Below are 12,343 nucleotides of genomic sequence, written 5' to 3'. Positions count from 1 at the left end.
AATGGCAGAGCCCTCTGGTAGACCAGTGTCAGTACTGAAGTGGCTACCCTAGATAAAGAAGACCTTATCATTATAATATAAGATGTTGTATATTATATTTGTTTATTGTATCATGCATAATACATCATACATTTGATGTTTTATATATCAAGCATTACGTTTTAGTCAAAGATTTAGCAACTACTTGAACTATAATGATGTTGGTTTCTTTTTGAATTGGCAGTACTGGAAGAAGCTGACCGGACAGGACAAGAAGGAAAAGAAGGACGCCAAGAGCGACGAGGAAGAGAAGAAGGAGGAAGGTGGAGAGGAAGCGGCGGCTGAGGGCGAGGCAGCAGCAGCAGAGGGCGAAAAGCCTGCAGAAAATGGGGAGGCGGCAGAGGGCGAGGCCGCACCCGCCGCCGAAGAAACCAAGGCTGCGGACGAGAAGCCCGCCGCTGAAGAGAAACCTGCAGAGGCGGAGGCCGAGAAGAAGGAGGAGGCGGCGTCGGAGGAGAAACCCGCCGCCGAGGGCGCTGCAGCAGAAGCAGCAGAATAAGGCTTCATGGAAACGCTATTAAAGATAAAAGCAACAGAGTTAATATGGACATTTTGAACACCTAACAATGTAGGGTTTTGAGTTAAATGAGGAGAGAGAGTGCGAGAGAGAGTCTATTTGGAGAGGCATAATTATTCTGTCAAGTCAACAGACCATTTTTTGCGTCTTTGTGTTCATATTTAAATCGTCATCTCTTTATTCTTAATATTATTCTTTTTTTTTCTCTCAATCTAGGCCTTAAGAGATCGACAGCCTCTGAAGAGCGCCCTCAAACGGCGGTCTTATCTTGATCTGCATGCAAGCGGGGATAAAGAGGGGAATGATCACAGACATTTATTGTACCATTCTCTTTTTGTATATTTCCTTGAATCACCCACACCCGTTTACGCCACCATAAATTACAATCTTACCTTCAAGTAGGGATTAAAGTTGTTCTGACGGCATTATTCTATAGGGTGTTATTTGAACAATATTGTAATACATGTCTTCACCATGACTAGTTTTTCTCTCCTTGTATTGACCGAGAAATGCATGAAGTCTGCTCAAAAACACTTTCCGTTCAGCATGACAATAGATGATAGGAGTAGACAGCAACAAAAAAGGATTCTTTTCTTATTTGTTTTTGTATTATCATTATTACTCTGTTGTAAAAAAAAAATCGTCTGCATTCTTCAAAACTTCTCTGTATCTCTCTTGTCCGATGTCTTTATTCTCTGTGAAAAAAGAGGAATAGCAAATAACATGAATAAGGGAAACGGAATTCAACGACTTCTAGAGACGGTCCTTTTCGTCCAAATAGCGAAGTCCAGTGTGTAGATTGCATTGATATTAATGGTCAAAGCGATATGTGTGTAACCCATCGACAGACTCTATGTCGTTTGTCTCTAGTAGCAGTTTGTGACCTCGACTTGTAATGCAGTGTTCATGCGATCAGCAGAAGTTGTAAGCATGACGTCATCATGACGTCAATTTGCGCGGGATATACATATATATGTATATAATATATATTATAAGAGCAAGAGATGGTTGGGGTTTTTTTTTCGGTGTCAGCAAGCTAGCTGTTCCTAACTGTAACAGCTGATTGATTAGATATTGGAGTAGTGTGTTCGACGCTTTTATTTCTAAAAATGTATTTCTTTTCCTCCTGGTGATTTGGCGGAGAAAGAAATTAAAAAAAGCTTATAAATCAATGTCTTTTAAAAGGATTTACAGGCATTGTGCCAATCACACTGAGCTGTAGATTGCTAGCCCGACTTTCGCATATATTTGGATAAGTATGAAAAGTTACCGATATGATGTGCATGGTGAATGAGCCAAAAGCTGTATTTTAAACAAATTTAAAGTGTATCACATAGACTGTAGCGACAAGCTTCTGTCAGTGACGTTTTAGAGGAACTCGTTATAAACCGTCATTTTCTTCTGTAAGTAACTTTTTAAGACTCGCTCTTCTTTCCACAGACGTTACACCCATCGGTAACGAGTCGCACACATGAATGTTTGTGGATGAAAACTCAACTTTGAGTTTCATCGCGCAGTCGGAGCGTTTGGAGGGGCGTTAGCAGTCACCTGTCACCACAGTGTGTGTAGTCACGGTGCGAGTGCATTGGTTGACTTACCTGTTCCGTCTCCTTTTACATGTTAATATCTACCCAAGACGGGCATACACCACTTGTCCAGCGTTTAGCACGTCGCTGATTGGCTGTTTTGATCACGTGTGTGTTCGTGTGAGAAATGCGCACTGTGTCGCGCTCACCATACAGGCGACTCGTTGAACAATACTTCATGATTGGAACCAAGGTGTGTTTAAGTCTGGGCATCTCTTTGTCATTCAGATGTCATTCAAAATATCCTTGAGGTGTCTTTCAACTAGCACTTCCTTAGGACGTGTTCCCGAAGACTTTTTTAGTTTGAGTATGAGCAGCAGGACAGAGAAAGGTTGTGTATTGGAATGTGTTCGAGGAGACAGAGATTGATAACACCTGTAATACGAAACGTGTAATATTGTCTGTTTTTGTTGTGACGTAGCATTGAGAGGAATGGTGCCTTGCGTTTGGGTTACTATGGTAACGATATAAACAAAAGTGTTTTTTTAAAAATCATTTGACGGCTTCCGGTGTACATATTCATTTCATTTTTTCAAATTTTTTGCTAAATAAAATCTTTGCAATTTGAAATCAGTTCTGTTCAGATAGATTAAATAGGTACAGACCCACAGAAAATGCAGTATAGGAACTCGATTTGGTACGGTCGACCGAATAGCCTTAATTTGAGGTAAGTACTATCAGTGCAGAAAGATGTATTTTAGCCCAAATGCTGCAGAAATCTAGAGAAAGGACACAGAATTTTAACTTAGATATGAAAAATATAATCAATATTTTTTACGAACAGGCGATCCAGAACGTATGAATTCAATTATGAAGATTCGCCGGTTCGTGTTATCGATGACACTTCTCATCGACCGGAAAGTTTTGGGGTTTCTTTTCAAAGAGAACGAACTACGTGTAACCTCTGTTTGTAACAGTTTGGATGACATGGTATTTCTTAGATAATATTTTTATTATATCAATATCAACCATATAACCATTTCCTAAGTGAAAGTACAGTTTGTTCGGACGTAAGTTGTTGGAGCCTTAAACATTAAACAACTATCGATACTAACAAATGTCCAGTTTTTATCGTCGATATTATCGTCACTCGCTTTTGTGTTACCCCAATGCGTGAGCTGATGTATACAATATGAATCGCTCTAGTTCCAACATGTCATACAATCGACTGTATAGTGTTCGCCTGTGTATAGACACAATCGCTCATTTCGGCGCCATCAACATACCGTCTCTTGTTTAGTGTTGGTCTGAACTTACCCTCACAATGGTGCTGTAGTCTATAAGAGCCATACCGTACCTCTCACGTCAGCGCTAGGGGCTAACTTGGGAGAGTGAAGCGATTCCGAAACGGCGGGCTCGGGATCGATAGGCCAAAATGTCGATCAATTCCATCCAACGCGGCAGGATACTACATGTAGTAGCTTCATCTGGAAAATTGTACTGCTGTTAATAGATTCTGTACTCGTGCGACTACGCAAACGTCACCAAAATAGGGTTTAATGGTTGCGTTCATCACACAGCATCTAGGGCTACACATACACACGCACATTACATAGGTCGTGGTTTACATCAGTAGATAGCACAATACTTGCGCGCGTAGCCGTACGGCGTTAAAGTCAGTTTTATCCTATGACAGTGGGATCCCATGGTATAGCACGCGAGAGACAGTGATACAAATAGTTACACACTGTTTTCCTCCATTAAAGGGTGATGTACGCCGCACAAATTTGTCATTGAGTAAGTTTTCACGTAGAGGCTGTTGCTTTTAAAAGGTGCTCGGAAAGATTGTTGTAGTTTCGTTATTTCCTTGGCGGTGTGTTTTTTGTTTCCCCCAAGTTCGTATCTGTTTTGTCAGAGAGTCTTGTTTTATTTTGCCACGCTTTCCTTTGTTGTTGTTGTTGGGATTTTTTTGACCTTGCGTCACAGCTGTGTTGAGCTTCGCACTGAGAAATGTTGCGTTGGCCCAGTTGTTGTATTTGTCTCCTTGGTAACCGAAGGCCGAAATATCTTCGGTCGGCATTTTGGCAGTAAAAGGGTTGTTCGTAGTTATTTCTGCTGTGTGTGCTGGGTATCGCTATAAACCCACGGGGAAGCGCAAATGTTTATGTTGTAGGATATCATTCTTGCCAGTGTAATAACATGGACGTTTGTCTCGGACAACTTGTCTTAGCTATGCATTCATTCAATTATTCATTCATTTTTCTTTCTTTCTTTCTCTTTGACATTACTGTAACAAATTTTTCCACACTGCTTCCTGTATGGTTTGAAGAAAGACAAATTTCTGTGCGTGTGTATCATTCACTGTATTTAAGGCCTTCCACATACTTCCGCAAAACTAACAATTTATTTTACGTAAAGATAGCGATTCAGAGTCTTTTTAAAGAATGAGGCATTTTATACACTGTAACACCAAGGAAAGTGCATTATGTTGATTGTTTAATTGTCTAAGTCTTATTATACCGGAAAGTCTTGTGTGTATTTTGTAAGTTTCGGCATGCCATTTCTTTACATGTGTATATAAAACGTCTTGATATATAAGTTATTTATACCGAATGATTATAATTTTTTGATGTGAACGTAGGGACTTATTTCGGTCTAGCTAGTGAAGGCGGGCTTTATAACATGGGGGTAGATGTGTTGTATTATACTGTTTGTTTTCATACGAATGATCTCTTGACATTTAATTGATTAAACTACCGCTCCCCCTTTTTTCGAATACTACACAGCTGCATGACAAATGTGTGGGTTGCACGTGGTCGCGTTCTTAAGACAGCGCCGACTGTATTGATTGATTTATTGCTCGGGAGACCTCTCAGCTACACTTTAACAGACAAGCGATGTCATACAGTAGTTGACTGACATTCTGTAGAGGCATCGACAAAAATCTGTGCCGTTATATCTCCGGCGAGGCGAACGCCATTTTGGTGACGCCACACTTTCGCAACTCGCGGCGTGCTTGTCGGCGTTACTATAGAAACAACGCGCCAACATAATGGTAGGCACACGTCTATGATAATAGGTGGCAACATAAAGGTTATATTACACGAGGTGTATTGAAGACGGATTGTACGGATAGAACATAGAGTAGTTAGAGTATCACGGTATTTTCACAGCACTGATTTGTGTCTTATGGAAACAACAGCAGCAGCAGAAGAAGAAAAAAGAGGAGTCGGATAACACAATAGTAAAAATAGAAAAATGTATATGAGTGTTTTTTGCAAGGCTGGTTAATGTTCAGCGCGCGGAGAATCTGTATAAATGCATTTTCGGAGACTTCAAACACACATTATGCAATGATATTCGAGGATTATGTGCTCCAATGACACAGGCAGAAACCAATGATTGATTTGGATATCTGAGCCTTAAGGCTGAAGCAAGGAATATAAGGACAGGTGCGAATGAAACGTATGCATCTTGGCATAATTTGTATGTTGTTGATTTTTTTTTTCCTTTTCCTTGTGTTAATATTTCTTAGTAGAATCTCTGAGAATGATCTGAATTTGAAAAAAAAAAAGTACATACAGTGATACGGCATGAATGCACATATTTTTTGAGAGTTCAGATGCAAAAGGGCTTTAACTGCAGCAGAGAGAGAGAGAGATACTCCACTCGAGTCCTTTTGCAACTGAAGTCGTCTCTATTCGATGACACAGTGTATTTGATGTACATACATGTAAAATATAGTGTGCTAACTGCCATATGGAGTTAACTGGGTAATGATACTATTGTAAAACGTGACTGTGCTTAGGTAAGAAGCAAATCGCTCTAGCATTTAGATTTCAAAAAACAGAAAACAAACAAAAAATACGAAGATTACGTGATAGTACATTTGCAATATAGCCAGTATGTTGATTTCGGCACGCTTTGTCACTTACATGCCACTTTGTGATATAGACGAAGGATATACCGTATTGTATGTATATTGTTAATAACAATTAATGTTTGTTGCCCGAGATATATACTTTGAATTGGATTTTCTCACTTCTTAAGACGTTATAATGGTCTCTAGTATGAAAATTTTGACAAAGCATTGACTTATAGTCTGTACGACGTACATGTTACTTCCGCACAGTGTAAACTTAGTGGTTAGCTTGTAGCTTCGAATGTAGAATAGTAGAGATTACAACGTTTTTTCTATATGGTCCATGCAGTAAGGGAACACTCGATCCTGGATTATACATAGTGATTTCTTGAGTATGTGCAAAAAGAAGAAAACAAAAAAAGAATACAGGAGGCCACAATTTGGATGTTACAACATACACTCACACTGCTGTTGCAGGATTTCTGGTGTCTCCGAGAACTCAACTCGGACCGTGATGTTTGTTTGACTAGTGAAGCAATGTTATTAAAATTCCTATGTTAAGAAAAAAAAATGCCCTCTTTTGATGGAGTCATGATTGATTGATTGATCATCTTAAAAACACATCATCTTTTATTCGATGAGTGAAGTGTTTGGGCGACACACTTTGCTGCTATTTTCTTCAAAGTCATGATTGCACAGCTTTGACTGCTTCTTGACGATGATGATGATGATGATGATGATGATGATGATGATGATGATGATGATGATGATGATGATGATGATGATGATGATTGTGGTGGTGGTGGTGGTGGTGGTAGTGGTGGTGGTAATGATGGTGGTGATGGTTATTGCGATAGTGATGACGATGATGTTGGTGGCGGAGGTGATGCACTCAGCTGGTGATGGTGGTGATGGTAGAAATGGCGATTGTGATGATGATGATGGCGGTTGTGGTGGTGGTGATGGCGATGGTGATAGATAGTTGTGGTGGCGATGGTGGTGATAGTGGTGATGATGTTGATGCTGCTAGTGATAGTGGTGGTGGTGATAGTGATGGTGATGGTGATGGTGGCGGAGATGGTGATGATGGCAGAGATGGTGACGATGACAATAGTGATGATGGTGGAGTTGACGGAGGTGATGGTGATGATATTGATGATGATGTTGACTAAGGTGACTGTGGTGGTGGCGATGATTGTGCAGGATGGGCGTTGTGATGGTGATATCGATGATTGGGATAGTGATGAAGATGATGGCGATGATGATGATGGGGTGGTTGTGAAGTTGTTGATGGTGTTGGTGTTGGTAGTGATGGTGATGATGCTGATGTTGATGAGCAGCAAGAGGGAAAAAGGAGGGAGATAAGAATACAAATGGCATATATATATATTACGTATGTATATAACATATATATATATATATATATATATATATATATGAGATTAAAACCTAAAATGGCATTAAAACGCTTTATCCTGGCGAGGAAAGCGCATGTTTTTGAAACAAGACACCAAACAGGTTAGTCATCGCATTCTTCATCAGCGACCAGGATGCGATGTGATGTTAGATTAAAAATCCGTTTCTGAAGCAGAACATACACACAAGGGTATACGTCTGCTATATATATATATATATATATATATATATATATATATATATATATATATATATATATATATATATATACATATATATATATATACATGTATATATATATATATATATACAGTGTATGTAACATATTACGGTATATAAACATATACAGCCTGTATAAGGATTCATACAGAATACAAGTGGAAAGATACATGATATATCTGTGTGTGTGTGTGTGTGTGTGTGTGTGTGTGTGTGTGTGCGCGTGTGTGAATATGTGTATATTTTGCATTACATACATACATATCATAATACATGTATATATCATCAGCTGAAAACCAGAAGGGTGCTATCGTGTTCTAAGATTTTACAGTAAACAAAAACAAAACAATTTATTTTCATGAAATCAAAATCTTACATTTTAAAAGGTGGGTAGATTTATAACCATTGTTCCAAATATCAGGTAAAATGGCACCCTTGCTGTTCTGGGCCCCATTTCATAAAAGATGTTAGGATAGCAACCCTTGCTGGAATGACAACTTCCCATAGCAACAGCCAATCAGGAAGCCGGATTCTTGTCATTACCATGACAATTGCCATTCCAGCAATAGTTGCCATCATATCAAGTTTTCATGAAATGGGGCCCAGATTTTAACATTTTACTGAAAGTAAAAAAAGAATTTAAAATTGACACCATAATGTAGAGGAGATCAAGCTCTTCGACATGATACCAAAAGTCAATACCCCCAAAATTGCGATAACGCCCTTCTGGTTCTCAGCCAACGATATATATTCTTTTTCCTTTACTCTTTCAATCAATGTCAACTTGTGCACAAAGTGAAGTCCTTTGGTGAGATCAATTTTTTTTTTTTTCAGTCTCTACACATGATACGACACTAAAAAGAGGCATAAGAAGTGATAAATGTCCACTCAACGTTAAATAGCATCAATCATGTAAGCTACAGTGTTGGTGGAATTCGGCTCAAAAACTCTCCAAAAGTTGACGTGGATAGGTAGAGCCTGTGATGTGGCTAGAGGTACGTACACACAAGACCACAAACTGGAATCACATGTCATTACTAATGTTGTTCTTGTTGGTTTTTTTTTTTTTGTTCTGTTTTTTATTGAAATGTATCAAGCAAGTGTGCAGCACATGTACCACACTGTTTAAACAGCACTAATGGCATATTAATGTACAGACAATTGTGTTACATTCATACAAATCTACCTCTATAAACATGGAACCACTGTACACTAAATAAAGAGAAGGTCCCTGCCGGGCAAAAGCTCTGCGAGATTTTTCAAAACTTCCGAGCTGTTGTAGCTCAGTGAATAATACCACAGAGTCTCAATCATGGGGTCCTTGGTTCAAATCCCCAGGGAGCAACTGTTGTGTCCTGAGGCAAGGCGCCTCCTTGTTGCCTAGTCTTTCCGACTGGGGCTTCTGTCCCTCGGTTGCTTGCTGACCAACATTAATCAAAACCTCAGCAGCCACGCAAAACAACTCAAGAACTTATTCAAATTCGCATCCAAATAACATCACAGTTATAAAATCTAACTTTCCTTCCATAAAAAGTACTTTGTATGATACATATCACACTATGTACAGGAACGTTTACTGTAATTCGCATTCTTATCTACAGCGCCATTATATAATTCACATCAATGCATACACATAACATATCAAACAATGGAATGATGAGAATAAAGGCAGAGTACAATGAGGAAAGACAACAATCAACCTGTTTGAATATTTTTTTTTCTGTATTTTGAATGGACGGAATGGACTTACACTCCCTGCGGACAATAAACATCATAGCAGAATGTAATCATGCAAAAAAGAAAATAAATAAATAAATAAATAAAAAAAATCAGTATCTGCTGTTGAATACTGTATACGCCATATATTTCGCGAGTCTAAATTTTCGCGAATCAGGAATTCCCGACGATTTCGTGAGTGGTTAAATTCGCGATTGTGGAGTCCTGTACTGAACGGAGAAGTGTACACGCGTATGTTACATTCACATTGGGATCTGAGTGTCTTTAATTTCGCGAATAGCACCTGACTCGCGAAATTCGCGAAAATAAAAACCTCGCGAAATATTCGGCGTATACAGTAGTTAGCCTGGGAGAGAATCAGGATCGGCAGTGTAGCCAGTTTAAAGAAAATATCTGCTACAAGTTAACCTGTTGACAGCAAGCTGATTTAACTACAACACACATTTCCCATAGGCACCTGTTTAAGTATACTTGGGACTAGGTCTTCAATGGGTTAAAGTTGACTTTTAAAGGGACATTCCAGACGATTTTCATAATTTCACATCATGTAGTACATAAATCAACAACTCCATGTATAGATTTGAGGAATTTATTGTGGTTTTTGAGCAGAGAAACAATACTTTGAAAAACCTTAAACAAATTACACTGAACAAGGATGATGACATAGGAGGTTCACATATTTCAGAAATGTAGCAGTGTAATTCCATTAAAATACCACTTGCTTGCGAGTTCACCTGTGTATAATCTATGCATGCCTTCTTCTTTTGTTCTGCTTCCTTGAGCCCTAACTCGTGCCTTCTTATGGTGACTCTGCCATGTCATCATCCTTGTTCATGGCTATTTGTTCTAAATTTTGAAAATATTCTTACTCTTCATCCCAATTATCACAAATTCTGAAACTCTGTCCTCAGTATAACTAATTTATAGTTGTTAAATTGTAAAAATCTGAAAATCATCCGGAGGTCTCCTTTAAGCAGGTAGAGGTAAAAAAAGTACAGAAAAGCTCAATGTGCACATTGTCCAAAGACCCCGTCACAGGAGGAAGGGTGAAAACAGAAAACCAAACTGAACACAGAAGAGATTTGAACCGAATATTCTGTATCATCAGTCAGAAATTGAATGAAACTTCTTAATCTTCTCATCATCGTCAACTTTAACCTCAAATGGGAATTTCCATCAAAGATACATTTCAGAGAAATGAATACAACAGGCACAGTGCACTCCCGTTATAACGAAATCCTGGTTGCAACAAAGTAAAAATTCACACCCAAATTTATCAGCAATATAACATAATACACTTTATTCGTTCATTTACAATGAAATTTATTTATGACGAAAAGAAAACTGCTGGTACTGAGGACTTCGTTACAAAGGGAGTCCACTGTACCATTTTAATTTTTAAAGAACACTGCATCATTCATACTGGGAACAGAGTAACAGCTGCTTCAGTCTGGAACATGCAAAGGAAAGGAGTCTTTCTACATCAAAGTGATTATTCAAAGCCATTTCAGAGACTTTGTCATGATATGGGACCCATCATCATGTTATAATGATAGTGAGGAAACTGCAAAAATCAGTCGTTTGGTTAGAAACCATGATATTTGTCCAAAAAATTGACTGTCTGATATCATCACTGCCTCTTACCAACATTTCCCTTCGATAAACTCCTTTATGTGCACGTTTGCATACCTGATTCAGTCAACGGTTTGTCAACATCACATATTTTGCGCAAACACACAACCATGCACAAACCAATCACTAAATCGCAATATGCCAAAGTACTTGAAAGCGTTACAGGCACAGCTTCGTCACAAAATGTACATCATGACAAAGCTTGCAACTTATTCCACAACATTTTTTTTTTCTAGTTTTCTGGCATAAATGCTTCATAAAAAGTTGCATGGCTTGTGCAAAAACAGAATGTTTTTCAAAAGCCCTCTTGTGCTGTGGTCTAAAAATAACATGGTGCATGAGGGCTTTACACCACAGTACACAAAGAGTTAACCTTCCCACTTTCATCTTCCAATAAGTGTCATTGCCAAAATACCCAAACAAGGAGCCAGTTGTGTGACAGTATTAATCCAAACATTCTTCCAAAAGAAGGTCTAAAGAAAGGTTACAACTTTGAAGGGATGATATCATTTTGGTTGAGATGAGGCTTCAGGTTTCCAACCTTTTTTTTTTGTGAGATAATGAGAAACCTCTTATGAAATATTAAAGAGCATAAAATTCTAAGAGGAATCCAAAGTTTATTGACTGAAAATTTGTTTAGAAATGGCCGAGATATCCAAAAACAAAGAGGTCCTAGCAAAAGGTGGGACCTACTTTTTATTAGGACCACTTTGTTCTACTTTGTTTTGGAATATCTCAGCCAATTCAAAACCGATTTTCATCAAATAAATTTTGAACTCCTTTTAGAATTTTATGCTCTTTAACATTTCATAAGTGGTTTCTAATCATCGCACAAAGAAGTTAGAATCTGAAGCCCCCATCTCAACCAAAACTATAACATCCCTTTAAGAGCATTCAGCTGTTTTGGTCCTATCTATCCTGGGTGGTCTCCTTAGCATAGACATTCCCCTCCAATGGGGGTGCTGTCCCTATCATCTCTCAAACATTGGCAGGTACCTCCAGTTATATATACCCACCAGGTACAGAGGGATGGTGGTGCTCGACGCATCTCATCCACAAATGTTCCACTGGGCTGGATTTGAACCACTGATCTACTGTTTATGTGTCCAGCGCTTCATCAACAATAAGAAAGGTCTTCCCTACACATGCTGGGCTGGATTTGAACTATTGATCTACCGTCTATGTGTCCAGTGCTTCATCCACATTACCAAAGAGCTTCCCTACACACACTGAGCTGGATTTGAACCACTGATCTTCAAATGTCTGTGCATCCAGTGCTTCATCCATAAAACCGAAGGGCCTCCCTACACACACACAGGGTTGGATGTGATCCGCTGATCTACCGTCTACATGTCCAGCGCTTCATCCGCAATACCAAAGGTCTCCCTTCCACAC

General features: G+C 38.9%; 1 protein-coding gene across 1 annotated transcript in view; it reads left to right on the top strand.

The window, feature by feature from the left end:
- LOC140226544 (uncharacterized) overlaps positions 1-6,510 on the top strand; it is a 106,275-nt gene extending 99,765 nt beyond the window's left edge. Inside the window, exon 6 of the mRNA XM_072306995.1 lies at positions 224-6,510. Within this exon, the coding sequence (XP_072163096.1) occupies positions 224-538 (315 nt within the window). The 3' untranslated portion in view covers positions 539-6,510. The remainder of the gene's footprint in view (positions 1-223) is intronic.
- The last annotated feature ends 5,833 nt before the right edge of the window (positions 6,511-12,343 follow it).

Source organism: Diadema setosum, chromosome 3 (assembly GCF_964275005.1).
Source record: "Diadema setosum chromosome 3, eeDiaSeto1, whole genome shotgun sequence".
Taxonomy (NCBI): domain Eukaryota; kingdom Metazoa; phylum Echinodermata; class Echinoidea; order Diadematoida; family Diadematidae; genus Diadema; species Diadema setosum.
The sequence above is the reverse complement of the archived record's forward strand: the minus strand, read 5'-3'. Positions and strand labels throughout refer to the sequence as shown.